Below are 22,863 nucleotides of genomic sequence, written 5' to 3'. Positions count from 1 at the left end.
GAAACTTTATGATGGAGAAGATGAGATTCTCACTTCTGATCCACAATCGCTTCAGTACAAATGGAATGTCCAGTCATCCTGTGCTTCCCGCTGGGAGATGATACAATGCCCACAGCCTTACATCTCAGGCACTGTTGCCCAAATAAATAGAGCCTGAGTTGCATCCAGCCTCAAGAGCTAGATTTCACTTTTGGGGATGTAAGAAAAAGTGAAATGACATTATCAGGAAGCAAAAAGGCAAATCCAGAGTGTGGGACATTCTCCAAGCCAACCCATTCTATTTCTGAGCAAGTCAATGGCTTGGGTGGGGAGGCAGTTGGGGGAGAAAGGGAAGGCTGCTGTTGATAAAAGAGGCCTAAGAGATTTGACACTTAATGTGATATGTATACCTAGATTGAGTCCTGATACAAGAAAACTAACAGTATGGTAGCAATGCAGGTTGGTGCAGCCACTATGGAAAACAGTATGGAGGTTCCTTAAAAAATTAAAAATGGAACTGTCTTATGACCCAGCAATTCTACTTCTGGTTATAAATCTGAAAAAAAAACAAACAAACAAACAAACAAAAAAAAACCTCAAAACACTAATTCCAAAGAATACATGCACTCCTAAATTCATAGCAGTATTATTTACAGTAGCCAAACTACGGAAGCAACACCAGTACCCTTCAATAGACAAGTGGATAGATACAGAAGTTGTGGTACATATATACAATGGAATACTATTCAGCCATAAGAATGAGATTTTATTATTTGTGACAATATGGATGGACCTAGAGAGTATTATGCTAAGTGAAATAAGTGAATGACAAATATCATATGATTTCACTTATATGTGGAACCTAAAGAACAAAATACATAAACAAACAAAATTGAACAGACATGGATACAGAGATCAGACTGCTAGTACTTATATATGTAGATTCTTTTACATTTTAAATTGAACTGTATGTTAATAAACATTGACCTTATAATCATTCAGAGTGTGTATACATTGTTTTGGGCCACCCTTTATATATAAATATAATTTTGCTTCTCTCTCAACAATGTGCCACCTTTCCATACAGTGGGAAGTTGTGTTTCTAGAGTATTTTCCATTTCTAAGCTGTTATAAATGATGCTAAATTGAATATCCTCACACATATACCCTTGCATATTTTTGTGTGTATTATTGTAGAAGTGGAAATGATGGCTAAAAATGTATGGACATTTAAAATGTTGACAGGGCCGAAACCAGTTTGGCTCAGTGGATAGAGCTTCGGCCTGCGGACTGAAGGGTCCCGGGTTCGATTCCGGTTAAGGGCATGTACCTTGGTTGCGGGCATATCCCTGGTGGGGGGTGTGCAAGAGGCAGCTGATCGATGACTCTCTCTCATCGATGTTTCAAGCTCTCTATCTCTCTCCCTCCCTCTCTGTACAAAATCAATAAAAAATATATTAATAAATAAATAAATAAATAAATAAATAAATAAATAAAATGTTGACAGGGACAGGCATGCTGCCTGTTGTGGGGTCAAACCCTGGGTTCAAAATAAGACCACCGGAGGCTGCTAATTGATTTTAAAAAAGCAGGCAAGGATTTATTGAACTGGCCAGGATGGCCACAAGAGCACCACATGCAGGTGGAGTCCACACAACCGCACTGTTTTAGGTATAGGCAGTCCTTTTAAAGGTCCAAACCACAAAAATTTTCCTTTGTTCTAAATTCTAAATTTTGAAGGCTGGGAACAGCCCACAGGGTCGTTCCAGCCACGTCCTGCTGGACATTGGAATGTGGCCCTATCTTGCAAAAGCAGGTAGTACAGAAGCAGAGCTCAGCGGTTAATCTCTAAAGGTTATCTGCAGTTTCTACTCCTGAAGCTACTGAGTCAGTGGGAATCAATCTCATATGGTCCTGGTCCACAGGCACAGGAAAATTGCCTTAGCCTCCAGGTCTCAGTCTGGAAGCTGAGGCCACTACCCTATTGTTTAAGCAAGTAAGTGAGTGCCGAAGCCAAAATAGCAGGGTTAAAATTCAAATGGCAGTTTTTACCTAAATATGGTTGCTACCATACTTCACTGCCCTCCTAATGGACTATGCCAGTGGTCAGCAAACTGCTGCTTGAGAGCCACATGCAGCTCTTTGGCCCCTTGAGTGTTCTAAAGTCACTTCTTCAAAATAGACTCACCCAGGCCAAAAATCTACTTCTGCACATGGGCCACGAAGTTTCAGTCACACTGTATGTGGTATTTGTGGGAGAGCCGCATGTGACTTGGGAGCCGCGGTTTGCCAACCACTGGACTATGATAATTTACCTGTTAGTTTAAAAGGAAGATTTGAGTTTATTCTTTCAAGTTTAGGGCAAACATTGTAGTCTGTTCTTATTTGATCACCAAATATCCTTGCCCTCTCTATAAGCAAATCTAAATAGTCTGTGCTACTTAATTAAAATCTGCTTAGATAATCTCAAATTAGTAAAATTAGATAGATTTAACAATTGTCTACTTAAGAGTCTTTGGCAAACTTAATGGGTAAAAATGCAATTGTATGTTTCTGCAGATGATGCATTTCAGGATTTCTCCTTTGAAGTATCAGGAAATACAAAGTTAATCTTGTAAATATTATTATTCACATCTTTTACTTTCAAGATTACACAAATACATGTTTTAAATGCCATGTCTCTTTAGAAAAAACAATAAACACTTTTTATTGTTAACTGTTTTCAAGATTACATAGTGCCCAGAAAAGTCCTGTCCTCTAAGGCTTTTCTGTTGCTATGCCCAGGGGGAATGTTTGTCCCCCACCCCCAAGTTTAATTGCTTAAGTCACTTTTAAAAGGTCTGTGACTGTCTATGTAGGCAAGCAATTTCACAATTATCCTATATAATAAAAGCCTAATTGCAAATTGTTCTCTCAACTGGGAGTTCAAAGTGGGGGAGGGGGGCAGGGCCACTGACAATCCGCCTGCCTGCAGCCCCTCTCCCTGGCCAGCCACCCACCCTCAATCCAGCCTCCCTTCCCCACCCATGCATAAATTCATACACCTGGCCTCTAGTATTTCCAATATAAAATTTTCATCAAATAAGGCATAAGCTGCTCATGGCACACAAATTTGAAAATGAGCAATTGGTGGTCCCCAGAGGCAACCAATACCCTGGGAGGAGGAGTTACAGGAAAGGAAAGGCCAGATACATCATGTTTATATGTTCACTTCTCAGGAAAATCGAAAGCCGCGTTCTGAGCAGAGCCATGCCCCTGACAGCCCTGTCCACAATCCTCAGCGCATACGGCCCCCCGCACGCCGGGCTCCTTTTGTGTTCTCCGGGCGGGCGAGTCTGCGTGGTGCAGAGGCGCATCCGCACTTGGGCAGGGATGGGAGTGGCAGCCTCCGCCCCCACCTCCACCCCTTCCCGGTAGGGGCGGGCTGGCCATCCTCACCGGGAGATGGCCAGGGGTAGGTGCTCTATTGTTATGCGACTATTGATTTGCTTCATTCCGAGGATTCCCCAGGCAAAAGGACTCTCCCTCAGCTCTCCCCCTCCCTTCCGGGTTCCCGCGCCGCCTCTCCCCGCTGCAGGATCCCAACACCGCGATTGGAGCCCTTCCTCCGACTGCCGTTCTGGCTCCGGGATTCCTGAAGTTATTAGGAGAAATAGGGTAGCCCAGGGGACCACATGGAAGTTGTGACAGCTCCCAGCCGCGCGCCCCTTTCATTTGAGCCATGGCCTCGCCTTAGGAATTGCCACTGACACGTTGAATGAAGGAGGTCTCCCTGCCAGCCAACCTGCCGGGATGGGCCACTGCTGCTGCAAGCCTTATATCTGCCTTCAGTGCCTGGACAAGACGGTACTTTGCCTTCCCTCTCTCTCCTCCCCTCTCCTCTTTCGAAAGGGTAGAGGGAAAGCCGGAACCTCCCGTTCTGCTCCCCTCACCGGGGTGTGCGCTTTGTTGCTGCGCAGGAGGCTGCCCTTACTGGTTCCAGCGCGCTGGTCTCCCCACTCTGCAGAGCCTTACATAATTCTGTGTCCTGCAGTCCCACCTGGAACTGTTGCATTTCCCTGAAACAGTCAGGCTCTGCTCAAACATCTTGAAACCCAAGGTGCCAAGAAATCCTTGGGATGTTCTCAGTCCATTTTAAAGCACCTGTGAGACTGAAGATATTTTGGTGAGGAATTTAGATTAGCTAGACATGTCTTTCTCCGCCAACTGCTAACTTGGAAAGTTTACTGTTTACTTCTCTCTCTCTCTCTCTCTCTCTCTCTCTCTCTCTCTCTCTCTCTCTCTCTCTCTCCAAACAGCAGCCATCCTTTAATTTCTATTCGTAAGTGCGGAGAAGAAAGCGCAGTACAGTTCTCTCTGGGCTTCTTTGCATCACCTGGAGGGAAGAGCAGAGAGAATACTAAGCTCAGAGTCTGTGTTCCAGTCTTCAGTGGCAGGAAATTCACAGCCAGGGAACTGGAAGTACAATACACGTGAGAGTGAGAGTTGTGTGACAGTTCCAACACAAAGCCTTTCTTTGGTTTAGACATTTGCCTATGAGCTTGCAGATGAATTAGGATATGTTTTTAATTTTACTACTAGAAATATGTTAGCCAGAAATCTTGTCTGTGTGATATATTCTCATGCTTATTGGGATTTCTCAAAGATGCATGAAATGGGAGTTAACAAGTGGTGGGAATCATCAGCTATAGAGAAAGCTTGAGATATAGCATGTGACCAGGTGAAGGAAATATATGGCTTAATATAAAATTCATTACAAGGAGTCACTTGGGAATGTCTTAGTTATCAGTCTGTTTATTATCAGTCTGTTTATAACTGTGACCTAAAGTTGGGTTATGTACCACATAGGAAAATTAAACTGTTATTAGAAAACTCACCTAATACTTTTGTTCCTATAGAAATAACTGTTTCAATGGGTTTAGCTTTTGCTACCATGAATATGGACTAAAATATTTATATATGCATTTATATGCTTTTAACAAAAAATAGAAATATAAAACATTTTCACTCAGTGGTTTGCATATCCAACATTAAGTGATTAAGACTTTTCAAAAGGAATGGTCACAAAAAGGCATTGAAGAAAGCTTTATAACAAGGGACGGATGTGCTACATGTACAATATTGTGATCCTATTCCTAAACCTCATACAAAATTTTTAAAAATAGAAGTTATAATTTTATGAAACCACTTTAAAATATATTTTGTTTGTTTCAAAGCAAGTTCTTAAAAATAATTAACCCTGTGTCATTCTTTTTAGTTTGGCCAGTGTCACTCAGTGGTTGAACCTGGACATCACGGTTCAATTCCCAGTCAGGACACATGCCTGGGTTGCAGGCTCAGTAGCCCATAGGGGGTGTGAAGGAGGCAGTTGATCAATGATTCTCTCTCATCACTGATGTTTCCATCTCTCTGCCTTCCTTTTTTAAGTTAATAAAAATATTAAACAGTTATTTCATCTCTTTAGCAGTGTAATATTTAAGTAACTTTCAAATATTCTAATTTTGAAACATTCAACCTAGTGCAAATTATTTTTTACTGATGAAAAATTAAAAGCTTATACTGCATCATTCCATGACTTCTCTTTGCCATATTTTAGAATAGTATTCTTCATGGAGATTTTGTAGATATATATTCATGAGTGGAGTGCTCACTTTAGGAATTGAGAGCTTTCTTTTGTTAAATTTTTAAAAATTATTATTTTACTTAGTTGCCCTCTTTTCAGAATAACTTCACGGGCAGTATGCCCAAATCATCTGTTCACTCAATGGTTTCCTATTGGGCGAGGCATTGTATGCTAGGATTATTATGGGTTTCCATTCAATCTCCAAATCTGGAAATCAATACTCCTTTAAATCCCATAATAAAATATTTTAGTTCATCACATTGTCATTGAAAGAGGTCTGATAAAATTGTTGGTAAAGTTGTTTCTGGTTACTTTAGCCCAGCTTAAAAACCCTTAGAAAAGAAAAAAAATGAACATTTCCTCAGACTTTATATGTATGCAAAATTAAAATCTTAAGTTTGAGAAATAAAAATACTTTTTAAAATGTTTTTATTGATTTATGAGAGAGGAAGAAAGAGGGAGAGAGAAATAGAAACATAAGTGATAAGAATAACTGATCAGCTGCCTCCTGCAGGCCCCCTACTGAGGATCAAGCCTGAAACCCAAGCAGGTGCCCTGACTAGGAATCGAACTGTAACCTCATGGTTCATAGGTCAATGCTCAACCACTGAGCCACAGCAGCTAGGCTAAAATAATTTTTTAACAGAGAATGACAGTTTTTCAGTTTTTCTTATGCATTTGGAATTAAGGAGGAAATGTGTTGAAGATTACAATAAGTGTGGGAGAAAGTAAGGTACAGGATAGTCCCCAAAATTAAATGCTCAGGGTGGTTCTGCCTCCAAGAGGCCTAAAGAAGAGGATTACTTGCCCTGGCCCGGTGGCTCAGGTAGTTGGGCCATCCTATATAATAAAAGCCTAATGTGCTAAGTGTCTGACTGCTTTTTCAACCGTCCAACCAGTTGCTATGATGTACACTGACCACCAGAGAGCAGACACTCTGACCGATAAGTTAGTTTGCTGCTGGAGTCTGGCTGATCCAGACTGGGTGAGATGGGCCGGACATGCCCTGGAGCTCTTCCATGGTCCCTCCCGCATCCCTCCTTGGTCCTGATTATGCACCGGTGAGGTCCCTCCGCCTGAGAGCAAACACCAGATTGTTAGAGGGCCTGCACCCTCTAACAATCTGGGATCCCTCTGGGGGTGTCAGAGAGCTGGTTTTGGCCTGATCCCTTCAAACTAGGCCACGGGACATCAGCAGTGCACAAATCCATTTACCAGGCCTCTATTGTGTTAATACAGATGCACAAGAGCAATGTACAGGGTTTACTAAGGCACAGATAAACATTTTTATAGGCCAGGGGAGTGATTACCCACCATGACCTGCTCAGTTAGGAATTTATGATCAGCTCACCCTGTGAGGTTACTTTTGGACAAATGTATTAGAGGGCCCTTTTTTAACCACAGAACAGAGCAGCAATTTGTATAATAGAAAGACGTGTTCTACAGGTATTTTTAAAGGAAATGTATCATCCAGGAAGAACTTTGGGACACCCAGGTAGATCCCAAAGAGTCCATTAAGCTGCAGACTCAGCCTGCCTCTGGATCAAGCCAGCAGTTCTGTGGGTTCAGACCTCCTCACCCTTAACCTGCCAGAGCTGCTTGTTCTTATGGATGTGGAGTTATTAAGAGAAATAACCTAGATGTATAAACCAGAATGCCACCATGTTTTTTAACAGTGGAAAAACAAGCAACTGAATGCTCATATGCCTGAGAAACATGTTATTTCTTTTAAAGTCAATGTCTAGCTTCATGAGAAGCTTTGATAAAGGAATGGAATCTGAGCCACATTGTTTAGGCATTCGGTGACCTCAGAGCCAGGTGTGTCCGTGTTCTATCACCCCCTCTAGCCTGAAATCAATGTAATTGAGAGTCTGTGTGATTGTTATTACCTTGGTCACTGCTTTTCCTAAGCTCCCTTTGCTTTGCTTTTTTCACCACAACTCACCTGGCTGGTTTAGTTACTGCTTTGTTTCTTTGGGGTTAATTGGCATATCTCTACCTTAATCTTTTCTGGGTTGCCTATAATGTCAGAAGCTAATCTTATATACCTTTACTCTGAATTATTGGTGGGAGTTGGGAGAAGGCACCTCCTGTCCCTCTCAGGTATGTGTGTGTGGTCTGACAACAGTGAATTTGGGAAAGTGACTAGAGAAAGATAGAATCCAGAAAGGTCAAGTAACTTAAGTGGTACATAATGGATTAAAAATCATGGTCCTGGCTAAGTTTCCTTTTTTTTTTTTTTTTGCTCACTCTGAGATCCACAATTTCCCAGCATTACTTTTTTGCACTCAGCAATTACAAGTGGGTCCGTGGGACCCAGGAAGTTTCTGTCGTCTCTAATTGATCATTAGCAATCCAGATGTGGCATGACACCCCCTGATTAACGGCAGCTTCTTGGGCAAGCTGGTCATTTTGTCACCACGGGCACTCCCCACCGTGCACAAGGGCAAAGGCTGCAGCAAAGCACCTTTAAATGTAGTCATTCTAATTTTTTAAAACAAGGTACGTTTTGCTGGTTTTTCACACAAGGAGACACTTTTCACACAAGGAGACATTGACAAGAAAATGTTTTCCTACATGACCCAGTTCTAACTCACAGAATTAAACCATAACCTGAACTCCTGGAACCCGGAGTGAAAAGCAATACTGTTTCTGGGAAGAATGAAACATTTCTTAACCTCTTTGTAATTTCATGAGTATGTCCCTTTGATTTTCAAAAATTCACAACAGAAAGAATCAGGATGTTTCCTCAAAGACCAGAATTCTGTAGACTTCTTCTTCAGCTTCCTGTCTGGATCTTTGTTTAGCCTGGGGAAAGGGGCTCAGCTCATGTGGCTGAATTTTCCTGATCTTCACTGATTTGGGGGCTGGCTAAAAAAAAAAAAATAGGAAAAATTAGTTGGGAGTCATTTGGCTTACATGTACATGTTTAAATTTTACGTATATATGCCCACCTATAAAAAAATATCAGGTGGGGAAGAGGAGCTGATAAAAACAGAATGACAGAGTTTTGTGAAATTGTCATCAGTAACCGTGTAGCCAACCAAGAACTCTTGCAGGGAGACTCAGACCAAAGGCAGAACCTTGGTGAGGAAAAGAGAAGGGCCCCTCTGCTGTGGGTGACAGGTTCCCAGAAATAGCCCCAGGTGCTGGCCTTTGCCTGGGGTGCGCCTTTCAGATGCACCTGCTTGTTCATGCTCTGGTCTCAGACATCTTCCCCCAGCCCGAGTTGTATCATGTGGTTTTGTAATTGCTCACTCCTTCGCTGACTCTGGGAGATTCAAAGGCTCTTTGAAGGCAGAAATATCCTGCCTGGCATGTCTGCCTGGCACTTAGTGGGCTCTCAATAAAATGTGTTTTTTTGTATAAATTTCCTATTTCTGGTTTGGTTGGGGTGAAAGCACCTCAGATTCACCCAACATTCAGTTTTAATAATAAATAGGCTGTTCTGATGATGATGATGATGATGATGATTTACAATCTTTACCCAAGGATATTTTTCCATTTATTTTTAGAGAGAGTAGAAAGGGAAGGACACATCAGTTGATTGCCTCCCTCATGCTCCGGACCAGGGTGGGAGCCTGCAACTGGGTTTGATTCGTGTCCTTGACAGAATCAAAACTGGGACCCTTTAGTCTGCAGGCCAATGTTCTGTCCACTGAGCCAAAGTGGCTGTGGTCTGTTCTGTTGGTTTCTAATTCAAGGAGGGGCTTAGCTGCTGATGCCCACTAGGAATCGCATGGATGATGTTAACAAGGAGAGACTTGTTCACATCCTATTACCACGAAGTTCACAGGTTAAAATAAGAGCGTGTGGCAGGTTTGCCTGGGCTTGGCCACACATCCGGTTGCTTGAAGGTAATGGAATGCATAGCAGGTCCTACGTTTTGCCAGGCTTCTGTAACACCGGCAATTGTGAGCAGCCCCCTAGGAATGATATCTGAGCACTGTGGGCTACACTCCAGCAGACTCTTGGGGGTCTTCTGAGGGTTCATGGAGGTAAGACTGGAGGGCTCAGGAGTCAGCTCATTTGGATTCCTCTGTGGCTGCAATGTACCACACTGGAGAGAATAAAGAACTCAGAGTGCAAAGCAGAGGTCGTGACCAAATATGAGAGGTAGCTGGTAAGACACAGCTGCTGGTATGGGCTTAGATGAATGTTCTCCAGGGTCCGTTCCAGTTAAGCCTGTCACGCGGTAAACAGTAGCATTAGAGGGTGGCCTTCTTGGACTTGGCGACTTCTGGACTGTATCAGTAGTACGGTTAATCCTGAGCACTGTTTTTAGCCATTTGGAGTGAAAGCAGGAGTGCCTATGCTTGGCAGCAGGTAGGAATTTTCAAAGAGTAGGCCTGGCTCATATTCCAGTAGTCCCCCGTGTCACCACCGCGGACCTGGCTCAACTGGGGCACCGAAGGGGCTTGGGACATGAGATCCTTTCCAAGGGAGCCTTAGGGACAGCCTCACTCCTGGGTGTCCAGCAGAACCTGAGGGCCTAGCAAGGCAGCTGTTGGGATCAGTTTACCACGATGGATGGAGAACAACTTTTTGAGGCAAGGAGTAGAGAGTGAAGGCCCCTTTAAGCTCACTGCTTGCCCAGGACAGTGTCCCTGCAGTCACAGCCTCGGTCACTGCATGGCAGGGCAGCACCTGTCATTCTGGTTTGGCCAGCAGAAAACAAAAGCTAACGTCATTGATGCAGAGAATCAAAAAATTAGAAAAGTGGGCATTCCAAGAAGAAGCACTCAGGAAGGCCTGCCGCCAAACTGCACAGGCTGGCATCAGCAGCAGAGCCGGCCGCACCAGAGTCCAAGCAGCAATGTAGTCACCCAGAGGCCATCAGAGAGGGCTGGGGAAAGCCGACAGAGAAAGCTGGATAGCTACCCACTCAGAAGTTACAGCCCCATGCAGGCTACACTGCAAAGGTCCTGACACACAACAGACAGATCAACACCAAGAACAAACAAGTCGTTCAGGTGGTGGGTGAAGTGTGAATACAGCTGGGGAATTTTTCATTGAAACAGTCCTTAGAAGCTGACACTGACTCTCTCCCATCAGATGGAAATCTTCATGGTAAGAAGTGTTAGGAGCCCGTCTGAGGAGCAATGCAATTTGAACCTTGATGTTACATCTATTGATAAATAAGCATGGATAGGAGGGGAGAATCTCGGTGTGTTAGTATTTGATGAAGAGTGTATACTCTGGGTTAAAGCTCCTGTATTTGCCACTTCTTTTTTTTCTCTTCTTCTTTTTCTTCCTGTATTTGCCACTTCTTAACTGGTTACGTGACCACACAGCCCCATTTTTGTCCTCTATAAAGGCAAATAAAAACCCAGGACCTGTTGGCTGAATTTGGAGGTGTCATGAGGGATAGGCTTACCAGGCGCAGTGTCTGGCATTTAGAAAGTGTTTGGGGAGGTTCATGTTAATATTAACATTTGAGCCATCGTGTTTGTTGCTTATTTTAGGTAGCTGACCCTTCCTTGGTAAGCCATTTGATGACTGTAGTTTCAAACTGGTTGGTTTTATCACCTGCCCTTGTAAAAAGGTGGGGACGAGAGTGGATGGGATCATTCTCATTCTCAGTCTCTCTCAGCCGCCTCTGCTTCTTTGAGCAGATGCAGGGACTCCAGTCTCACCTGTTTCCTGCTTATTCCCCCTTCCTTCTTTTCTCTCTTCCCATCCCCTCCCGTTCTTTTCTTGCTTCTTTTCTTCTCACTTGTGTTTCTCCTACAACAAAGATAGTGAGACAAGCCTGGCCACAGATATCAGAATTAGCTTTTCACCAAAGTGATCAAGTCCAGAGTCTTTGTGGACCACCTCCATGGCAGTCTGCACTGTCCCCAGCTGAGGCCTGTCCTCCTCCCTGCTGAGAGCCTTCAGGCATCTCCTTCCCCAAACCTCTGATTCCTCTGTGGCCGGAAAGTGTCCAGGGTTTGGTATGACAGGGAGATCCCCCAGGCTTGTTCACATTCCCTTCGGGGCTTCTTTTCCAAGGGCTACCAGCTGGAGCAGAGGGAACTATCGGCTTTGGGTTAGAAATACAAGTTCATTTGTTGTTTGTTAAGTTCTCCTTGTTCACTGTCTCACTGCCTCTCGGTGCCCACACCTCTCTGCACTGAGAGTGAATATTTGAGTGATGCGATTTCTGGTCTGAAAAGTACAGTATTTTGATCCACTGGCTCTGCTTAGGAACTATGAATATTAGTGTTCAGAATTATTCTGGTTAGTAGAAACAAGTTGCTGTTTTTTTCCCATTAGATTATGATTATTGTAGAGCAGTGTTTCCCAACCTTCTCTCATGATGAGAATCACCTGTGGAGTTGTTAAAACACAGATTCCTGAATCCCAACTAAGAAGTGCTAAACTAGAATTTTTGAGAACATATAGGTAAAATTGCATACCTAACTTAGTGCTCTGTATATAACATCTGTGTTAGAGCACTAGTTAAGTATACAATTTTACCTATATGTTCCCAAAAATTCTAGTTTAGCACTTCTTAGTTGGGATTCAGGAATCTGTGTTTTAACAACTCCACCAGGTGATTCTCATCATGAGAGAAGGTTGGGAAACACTGTTGTAGAGTACATACTGGAATTTACCCTCTCCAGAATACCATATTTTCTCAATTAGTAGTAACAAGTTGAATGTATGTCAGCTGGCCATATTGTATAGAACAAGCATATAATTACTGTGATCAGTCTGATTAAAATACATTCCTGTTCTGTTCTGTCTTTGAGCTTGGAGTAGAATCAGAATGCAGCCAAGAAGGTGCTGTAAAATTTTTTTTTAAAAGTATGAGATTGGCATAAAAATGTTAAACACATTTTGATTGTTAATATGAAAAACACCTATTATCTATAGGATGCTATCTAGTTATAAATAAAGTAAAAGGAAACAGAGGAGTTATAATAACAAATAATCCCTGTAGAGTGCTTGCTAAGTGCCAGGCACCATTCTAACTACTTCACGTATATTAATTTATAAGCCATAATGACAACCCTATACTATGGTCTTGTCATAGAGGCAGCAAGGCTCAGTGCTTAGGAAAGCACACAGCTGCAGGTGGGGTTTCTAGCCTTCAAATTCTGAGAGACAAGGATGCTCTGGGCTGGGCTGGGAGGCGAGAGCTTCATGTATGAGATGGGGTCCATTGTCTCTCAATGCTACATTGTTCCTAAGAGAACCATGAGCTAATTAATGATTGTTGATACCTGGCCAAAATAGCTCTCAGCTTATTCTGCAAATAAGGTTTTATTTTAACATTACGAAATTGTGACTTTGGCTAGTAAGTGCTTTTTGGATAAACTGAAACCTTTCCTATAATCCAAAGTGACACAGGTGTTACCGAGGTCTAAATGCAGCAGACACAGAAACAAGATTGTGAAAACTGTCTGTTCAAATCTGATGCAGGTGTTAAAACCAGAGTGAAAGGGGGTTAATAAAGAAAGAGCATTCACAAGGCCCCGGTGATAGTGCTGCTAGATATTTGGTACACAGTTTAGTCACCATCTCCTCCTTAGAAATGTTTGCTTTGGGAGGGGAGTACATTTTACAGAATGACAGAGACTTTATATTTTGGGATCTCTCACTTGAAGAGAATTTATATGGCACATCTTTCTTAATTAATGTAGTAGTAGTAAAATCATAAGAAAGGTGAATATTTATGGTGATTCAACAATGAAGGTTATATGTTCAGCATTGCTTCAACTACTTCTCTTTTTTGTCATAAAGTGTATTGATTTGCAACCAGCTTAGCAGTTATTTAGTTAGAAATTATATACTTTATATTATTTGATACTTCAAGTGAAAGATTTCTTCTTATTCCTTCTATTGATACAGAATTCAACACACACACACACACACGTACAACCAACTCTGGAGCTTTATATTTTATTGTTGCTCTAGTTACAAAAAGAAATGTTTTATGTTATGTGTTTTGCTCATTATTCATTAGGGAGCTGACCGTGCATCTTTGGATGAAAGGGCAAGTTTAAGAAGGCAGTTAGTGAAATAAGCATTTGCTCCTCAGAGAAATACGATGTGCATGTTTTCATAGTAAAAAATATCATAATAGTGATAATTAACAATGCATAATAATACATAACAGTAGATTAATGTGAAAGACATAGAGATGCAAAAAGTATTGAAGGGTGATCTATACAAGAGCAACATGGAGAAAAGCACAACCAGGGATATTATTAATATTATATTGCAAGATTTACACTTTGAACGTGATCCAAATGAATAATACTTAGCTTTGTATATTTTTATATGCTTACATAATGAGAAAATTTTCTCCTTAAGGTTTAGGCTTATAAATATTTGCTTAATATGATTCATTAATTAAACATGAGGAAGTGCTTATCTAGCATAAAACTAGGGGACTCTCAGTGTCCATTTTGTTTTTTCAGAATGAAAGTGCCCTTGTGAAAGAAAAAGAGCTGTCAATCGAACTTGCAAACATCAGGGATGAAGTTGGTAAGTAAGGCATTGCAAATGAGGAGCGGGCAGAGTGTTGCTTCCTGATACCTGTGAATGTGTAACAAAAGCGATTATGCCTCATGTAATAAGCCCAGCAAAGCTGCCTAGACAAATGAAGTGTCTCACCAGCACGACAGTGGGCTATTGCAGCCCTGCAGGGAGCCATACTTTTTACATCTCTGGTTATAAAGACAGCTTCCTAACAGTTCACGGTGGAGCTAATCAGGTCCTGACTCTGCTCCTTGCAGATGGCAGCCCATCCATCTGCTTGTGCTGTGACAGGCAGCCCTCCATGTAGGCCTCCTGGGCAGGCAGAGCGCCAAGAGCACAGCCCAGCTGTGGTGGGCTCCATGAGGTGCTCTGAAAGATGCAGTGCTCCGTGGCTGCCTGCCCTGCCACAAGTACTCTCTGATAGAGCACTAGATCAGTGACACAAATTTGGACGGATTAAATGCTGAAACTCCTGGTCTGCCGATAGGATGGTGTTGTTCAGTCTGAACCATGAGAGACCTCACAACTGACAGGACGGCCCCAGACCTTGGGGCTTTCACTTGAAACCAAAGATCAGACCAAGTATTTGCCATCTTCTCTTTCTTGATCCCATTTCTCTTTTTATTCTTTTCCCCTAAGAAGCAGTCAGCAAAAGTGAGATAAATATAGTCTATTCCCCATTGTTCACTTCCCAATGAGCATTTGTCCTCCACCCAGTGTAGTCCTGGAACAGCCCATGCATGTAGGTGTTCCCCTCTGGGAGCAGAGGGACAGAGCAGCCCAGCCATCCAGCACCTTTTCCTCCAGCCTGTAAAGGTGACTCAGAACTACCATGTTTCCCCGAAAATAAGACATCCTCCGAAAATAAGACCTAGCACATGGAAAGATAAGACATCCCCTGAAAATAAGACCTAGCACAATTTTGGGAGAAAAAAAATTAATATAAGATACTGTCTTATTTTTGGGGAAACAGGGTATTAGGTTAGCAGTACCTTCCACCCAAAAACAGAGGGTGATATCTTTCACTCTAGGGTGAATCCCTCCCCAGAGAGATGTCTGCACCCCTGTGGCCAAGCTTTGGATCTGGGGGTGTGCACCCTGACCCAGCTGGGTGTGGTGGGCCAAATCCAATGCAGCTTCCCTCTGTCTTTCCCAGAAGCTTCTGAATGCAGCAAGAACCACACAAAGATTACATTGAGTTTTTTGTATTTGTCTTATTTCATTTCTGTATTAGTGCTAAGAATAGAAGCAGAAATCACCTGCCAAATTAAAAGGGGGGAGGGTGGAAGGCCTTGGCAGCCTGTGGCCTGGGCCACTCAGCCCAGCATCCAGCCCCAGAAGACACTTAGGCAGCAAGTGCCTGAGCTACTGCATTTGTGAGGGTAGAAAGCCAGGGGAATATGGGCCCAGTGTTAACTGAAGTTCATCAATTCTAGTGTCTTGATCTGTAAGGTATTTCCTCGAGAGGAAAATAGTATTAAGTTTACAAACCTGACTTACAGATGATGATAGACAAGCCTATGTCTAAATAAAAATGAGGAATTTCTAAAGGTTGTAAATTCAGACTTGGAAGAGGGGAGGAAGCTGCAAAAAGTAGATGGTAGCCTGCAATAGGGCATTCCTCTGAAAGGGGGCTAAAAGGCAGCTCCACTGCAGCCCATTGAGCCCCAGCTGGCGTGGGGCTGCCACCACCCACATGTAGAAGTGCTTTTTTCTATGTGCACAAGGCACCATGTGGGCCAGCTGTGGCCCAGTGCTCTGTACCATTATGTGACTAAGACTCAACTCATGTCCTCAAGCTTACAACCAAAGGCTGTGAAGGATCAGCTATCTGAGATGAGCCTTACAGGATGATTAAAATTTGGGTAGATGCATGTAGCGAGGAGAGGAGTACAATTATTGAGCACATACTGAAACCTGCTACCCCGGTAAATGTGCCCTGGACCAACAGGTGCCACGATCATTTTTAGGCATTGCTCATTTTGCACACCTACAGAAAGAGAAACTATGTGTTTCTTCATCTTTTCATGGTTGAAAAAAACTTCTTTGTGCTTGACATTTAATAATTATAAAACATTCTATCATACTTGTAAACTAGAATAAGCTCCTGTCGGGTCCAGTACCTCAGCCAGGGACTTGACCCCTTTGAACACCGGAAATTGGAAGAATACATGGGTGGCCATAGGTAGGTTGGACATGCTTTATTATGGACAAAGCAGTCAACAACTGGCTGGTCAGGGGCACCTTATAAACTCACTCAAACAAAAGAGGCCTCATGCCAATTAATTATGTCTGTGCTGTATTAACATAAGCAGGTTATATAAGGGTGTGCTTGGGCAGTACAGATAGTGCTACTGCTGAGTCATTGCCCTCACACATGTATAGGGCAAAGGGGCCTTTAACATAATAATACTGCTGTGTCATTGTCTATACACATGCGTATGGCGAGTGAACTTTAACCTCTGACATACTCTGGTCAGAGCCCCCACAACTACACTTCCCATTTGAGTATTTGGGGTTTTACCACATTTTGCTATTATGCAAGAACTAGTGTACTACTTGCAAATTACTTTTTTCCTCTTGTATTATTTCCCTGCAATATAGTCTCAAAAGTGTGGACCAATCATTTTGATAGGATTTGATGTTTATTCTAAACTCATCTGTATGTGAAGTGTCCTTTTTTATATTTATTCTGTCAATAAAGGTAAAAGATTATGGTGTATTTAATCTCTTTGAATCTAGGGTTGCCATATAGAGGAAATTAAATCTCTAGCTCTCTCTCTCTCTCACACACACACACACCTACACACACCTGACAAGAAACAGATAATACAGCGTGTACTTTGGGATGATATTTTTGTGGCCCAAGAGTAGAGTCCCTTGTGGAGTGGCTAAAAATTGTTGTCAGTGTGTTACACTGTATCCTCTGTGGAGAAAGGGATCTCTGGTTATCCTCCTGAAAGCTTTATTCTTAAGTCACCCTCCAGGGATGATGGCTCTTGCCCTGTCTTTGGAGTTGGCCTTCACTGGATCCGTCCTTGGAAAAGCCTTCCCCAAGCTAAGTGGTTGAGGGGTGAAAGGAAGCCAGAATCCAGCACCACATCCAGGGAAGGAGGAGCAGAAATGCTAATAAGAGGTTTAACATTTGATTTTTTTTTTTTATCATATTTTAGAATTTCCAAAAAAATATAAATTTTAAAATCTGAGCCTTGATTTTTTCATAGTCATTCTCTAGATTTGGAAGTCAAATATTGAATAAGTGAAGGGTTGCTCTTATAGGTGCAAATGCTGAAATAGATTTATAAGATGTTCTTTCTAGAAGCAGGTTTCCTCTCGAGACCTTAGGCTTCACGTTGTTAACTGCCACCAGGTGGATCTTTATGATCCTCTCTCCAACAAAACTGAACTATTAGAAAATCTGAGCCTTAAAAATATATATGAGATGAATTCCACCAGACAGAGAAATATGCAGTGCATAGGTAGTTCAGATGGAGCCTCTGGCTGACACTCCTGGTTGGCCTTGAGGTTCTCCCAACCATACACAAGTGCTGTGGAGAGATACATGCAGACCTGAGTTGGACCAGCACTAATTCCAGTACACACCTCCTGCCTTATTCCTTCCTCCGGGCTGCTCACAGCTGCGACTGCCTGAATTTGGTGTGAAAGTGCCTCTCGTCTTTGAAGTTCTCAGTCCTTCAGCTGCCCTACTGGTCTTATTTACCTACCACTGGCCCCAGCCCCCAAGGCTGCCGTCTGCTTCTACACGTGGCTTCCATCACCCTCTCTTAACCCACTTCCTCTCTAGAACTTGTTATAACCTGAACTCTGACTATTCCCACCCCAAGCCAGGTCCATTGGATTTTTATCTTTTTGTCAGACTAAAGATGGACTTTTTTTTCTTATCCCTATTTAACACCTTCATAACACTTAGTATGAATAGTTTTAAAACAGAAAGCAATTTTGAACAAAGCAATCATTCTGGCAGTTTCTTGGGTATTGTACAGAAACTTAAAGGGTTAATCTACATTTTGACTAGAGTCAACCTATTGAAATAAAGTAAAAAATGGGATGTTTTGTAGTATAAAATAAGAGATATTAAAAGATTCTGCCGGGACTGGTTTCGCTCAGTGGATAGAGCATCGGCCTGTGGACTGAAAGGTCCTGGGTTTGATTCCGGTCGGAGGCATGTGCCTTGGTTGTGGGCGCATCCCCAGTGGCAGCTGGTCGATGTTTCTCTCTCATCGACGTTTCTGACTCTCTGTCCCTCTCAATTCCTCTCTGTGTAAAATCAATAATATATATATATTTTTTTTAAAAAGATTCCGACAGTTTTGATGTGATGATATGATAGGAATCTGTGACAATATGCCACAAATTGTTGCTTTTTTATGTTTTTAAGTTACTAACTAGAATGGATTTTTCAGTGTATTCTCATTTGTAACTAGTAACCCACACATACATACAAAAACCATTGTGAGTTTGTATGTGCGATGACTTTACCTTTCCGGGATATACATATAACTTTTCTTGCAATTTTATAATTATAACCCCTGATATTTACATAGTGCTTAGTACTTAGCAAGCTCTGTCACATATATTTTATTTATTTATTCTAACAACTCAATGAAGTAGTTTTCCATGGCATCTCACCTCCACCACCAAATTTTTGTAATTTTTAATTTAGTAAATTGAAAAAAATCAGATAAAATAAAATAGCCTTTTCTTCCAATTCTGTATGACTTTGTCACAAAACCATAACAGATGCTGGCATGGATCTGTCCAAACATGGAGTAGATTGTGATTATATAACACTTATTATGTTCATTGGTGCCAGACTAACTCATTAGGGTTAAGTTCAGGGACAGAAAACAAACTTCCCAAAGAATGGAAGCTTAATCAAGGTAGATTTTTATTTCTCTCTTATATAGAAGTCAGGAGGAATACCCAGGGGCAGGTATGGCTTGTGCTCCACAGAGTGCATAGGGGCCCAGGATGCTTATGGCTCACTCTTCTACTGCCCGAGACTTTGACCCTTGTCCTTGTGGTCCGGTATGGCAATGGTGCTACAGTCATCGTATCGGCACTGCAGGTAGTAAGGTGGAGGAAGGAATGAGCAAAGAAACAGAGAGTGCTCTCTTTGGGGGAAAGTTTCCAGGAATTACACTTCAGCTTAGATCTCATTGGCCAGAAGTAAGTCACAAGACAACTTTCATTAAAAAAGATTGGTAAATGTGCTCTAATACCTTACTCAGGTATTATGTTATTATTGTGGAAGAAGGGGAGAATGAAAATGGGGGACTGCTAGCAGCCTCTGCTCTAGTCAGAGTAATTGCCTGTCAGTAAGATGGGGAAAATAATCCTGTCACACTCAGTGATGAGAGCAAAGGATCTAGCAGAGTATTAGGCAGACTAATGGGGACTTAATATGGTGCCAATTCCCTCACCTCAAATTAGATTCTTCAATCTCCCTTCCTCTCATAGCTTTAAAAAGCTAAGTCAAAATGAAAACTTTAAGAAGTTACCCCAGAAAAAAAAAATTAATTTGGGATCACAAACATAATGGACATTTTCTTATTTACAAAAATATTTCTTCTAAGCATACAAGTTAAACCCTTCAATTATAAAGACAGATAACTTCAAAGTAAAAGGAACGGTAGAAAGATGTACTATGCTAACACCAATCAAAAGAAAAATCGAGTGTCTATGTCAATGTCACACAAAGCAAGTTTCAGACCTGTAATATTAGTAGGGATGAAGATGACCATTACATAACAATACTAAATATCTGTGTACCTAACAATAGAGCTTCAAATCACGTGAAGCAAAAACTGATAGAACTAACATGAGAAATAGACACACACACAGTTATGGCTAGAGACTTCAGCTTTCCTCTCTCAGTATCGATAGAACAAGCAGGCAGGAAGTCGGGAGGGGAATAAAAGATCTAAAAGTAGTATCAACCACCTTGACCTAACTGGCATTGAGAGCAGCCCATCCAACAACAACAGCATCCTTTTCAAATGCACCCAGAACATTGAGCAACATAGACCATATTCTGAACCATAAAACAAACCTCAGATAACACAAAAGAATTGAAATAATACAAAATGTTTAGGACTATAACAGAATTAGGCTATAAATTAATACTATGAAAATACCTGGAACATATTTTTAAGGAATACTTTGGTCAAAGAGGAGACCCCAAGGCAAAGTAGAAAATATGTTGACTTTAAGTGAAAATAAAAACACAGCATATCAAAATCTGTAGAATGCAAAATTCTCTGATCAGCAGAGTTGAGTCTTCTCATTGTGTAACAACATTAGTGGAGGTGGGCGGAGGGACATACATACCATCTCTGTCTTAGCCTCTATTGCAGGGAGTCAGGGAGTGTTATCTTAAAGAAAGTGAGATCTAGTAGATTTAGCCTGCTGTCAGAAATTTGAGTGTGATGACACAGCTCCAAACATACTGCTTTCTCCGAAGGATTGACCACTCAGCACAACCAGGTATGGGAATTGCCCGCCTCTCCTGTAGGGAAAAGATTTGTTCTGAGCTGGAAAATGTTCACACCAGTGATGTCAACTGCCATGATTAGATTTATTTCAATAAATGTGATTTTCTGAAGTCATTTCAGTTTCTATTCCAATTAGGTGCTTACCCATGCATAGTAACATCAAAACTGCAAACTCCCTTAAATGTACCAGAGACTGAGTTCGGTTGCCATGGGAAATAGGTTATCAACTACAAGACTTCAAAATTGCTACTCTCTTTGAGACAATGATTCATTCCAATTGGCAGCAACACATTTTTTATATTTATAAAATTTTTTGACATCTATACACATAGCACATTTTAGTTATTTTATATGGAGATGTCTATTTTGTGATTCTCTAACATATTTAATCCTTTATGAATAAAGATAATTCTGCTTTCTGATGAATGTTAACATTGATATTTTTAAATCTGTGGATTTTATCCTTAACTACCATGAACTGACTGCCTGGAATAACTTAGGATACCAAGGGCTGCCACTGTCTTCCCCTGAGGACAAACAGTTTCTTGAAATTCCGCATCAGCTGTCTCCATAAAATGGTGACTTCATAAATCTAATATTTACAGTGGTGTACAGTTTACAAGGCCCTTTCACATATTATTTCATTTGATTTTGACAATAACCCTAGGAGAAAGGTAAACTAAATAATACAACCACCATTTTAATTATGAATAAATCATGTTTATAGAGAATAAAAGAGAAGCCCACGTCATATAACTGTGAGGAATATCAGAGCTGGGTCCTTATCTCACTCCATCATGACCACATGCTGCCTTCCAATTGTAAGGTCTCAGTTGGTATCTCAGGAAGATAATAAAAATCAAGGGAGAAACATGACATACTGTATACATCTAACATGAAAATTGCTGGAGAGCATCTTGCAAAGTGTGTATTTTCAATGACAATCACACAAATTATGCAGATGCAATCACCTCCCCTTGTGAGTGTTTCATGCACATGGATCACCCTCTGTTTTTCTTTGTATCTTGATCAGCCCAGGGCTAATCACATTTAATGTGGAACATTTACTGCTTCATTTTGTACACTTGATTGAACTCAGGAGACATACCCGTCACTGTGCCAGGAATAATAGGAATGCGACACAATCTCTGACCTCAGAGTATGCTTGTGTATTGGAGAGATGGACATATAACCAGATAATTTAAATCCAGTGTATTGAGTAAGGTTCTAGAGGTCTAGAAGTTCAGAGGAGGGTTTGTAAACGAATCAGGGTTCACATTTGATTTTTCTTGTCTAATGCCATTATGAATTATTTTTATTCATTCAGATACCACCAAGGTCACAGAGTTATTCACAAGTACTATCAATCTCTGCTTAATTTGGCAGCTTATTTGAACAAAATAATATATAATTTGCAATATATGCTTATGCAATATGCAGGTCACTTTTAAAAAAAAAAAATCAAAACTGCAGTCTTTCAGCCAACTGTCAGTTCTTAGGGAAATGAATTCTGGTGAAAAAATATGATAACTAGACCAATTCTATATTGTAAGTAACTATGTAAAGACTTCCTAAATTTCAGCGATAATGAACCTGGTCATCATCTCAGGACTCTGTAGCACAACTTTTCTTAAAATAAAAATATAAGCTGGTGGTGAGGCATGTGGCCAGTTTAGCTAATCACGTCATGGTTCCAGATGGAGAGACCAGGCTGGCAGCACAGTGTGGTGTTGACCTTGGTGGAGTCACTGTGGCCCAGGTCTTGTTTTATTCATTAGTACACCAAGAATAGTGCACCAAGAGTGGCTCTGACTGCCAAGGAAACATCTTGTACTAGAGCCTGATAGAGAAAACAAAAATATCAATTTGTTAATTTATAATGAGAAATAGATCTCTTTATAAGTGGATCTATCTAGAAAGCTAAAGTTGTAATCGGAAGACTACTTACTGGCCCCAAATCAGTCATGTGCTACAAATAACAATGGAGTGACTCTTGCTTTTCTAGGACCTTAATTTTTAGTCAGGGATCTCCATGGGAGCAAATGGAAGCCTATTACAATCACCTGGATGCTTTTACCAACTACTTATGCCTAGACTTCTGTACAGCCATAACAGAATAACCAGGGCTGCACTCCACACCGCTGTAAAACAGAAAAATTGTATGAGGCAGCTGTTTCCAAGCACTGGACACCACAAGAGAAGGGAAACACACCGAGTCTCACATTAGCCCCAGCTCTCTGCCTGGGGCTCTGACCAGACCACAGCACGGAGAGG

The 22,863-nt window shown here is 41.5% G+C and overlaps 1 protein-coding gene across 6 annotated transcripts in view; it reads left to right on the top strand.

Moving 5' to 3' along the window:
- MTUS2 (microtubule associated scaffold protein 2) overlaps positions 1-22,863 on the top strand; it is a 480,281-nt gene that overhangs the window by 411,981 nt on the left and 45,437 nt on the right. For 5 of the 6 annotated variants that reach the window (XM_084878667.1, XM_084878669.1, XM_084878666.1 and 2 more), the window contains one exon: positions 14,014-14,080. In XM_084878667.1, coding sequence (XP_084734793.1) covers positions 14,014-14,080 — 67 coding nt within the window. Of the gene's footprint in view, positions 1-3,762; positions 3,826-14,013; positions 14,081-22,863 lie in introns of those variants that run through there. The other variant, XM_084878671.1, reaches the window with a different exon arrangement.

The sequence above is a fragment of the Pipistrellus hanaki genome (assembly GCF_964339955.1).
Source record: "Pipistrellus hanaki genome assembly, chromosome: 3".
NCBI classification, from domain to species: Eukaryota; Metazoa; Chordata; class Mammalia; order Chiroptera; family Vespertilionidae; genus Pipistrellus; species Pipistrellus hanaki.
The sequence above is the reverse complement of the archived record's forward strand: the minus strand, read 5'-3'. Positions and strand labels throughout refer to the sequence as shown.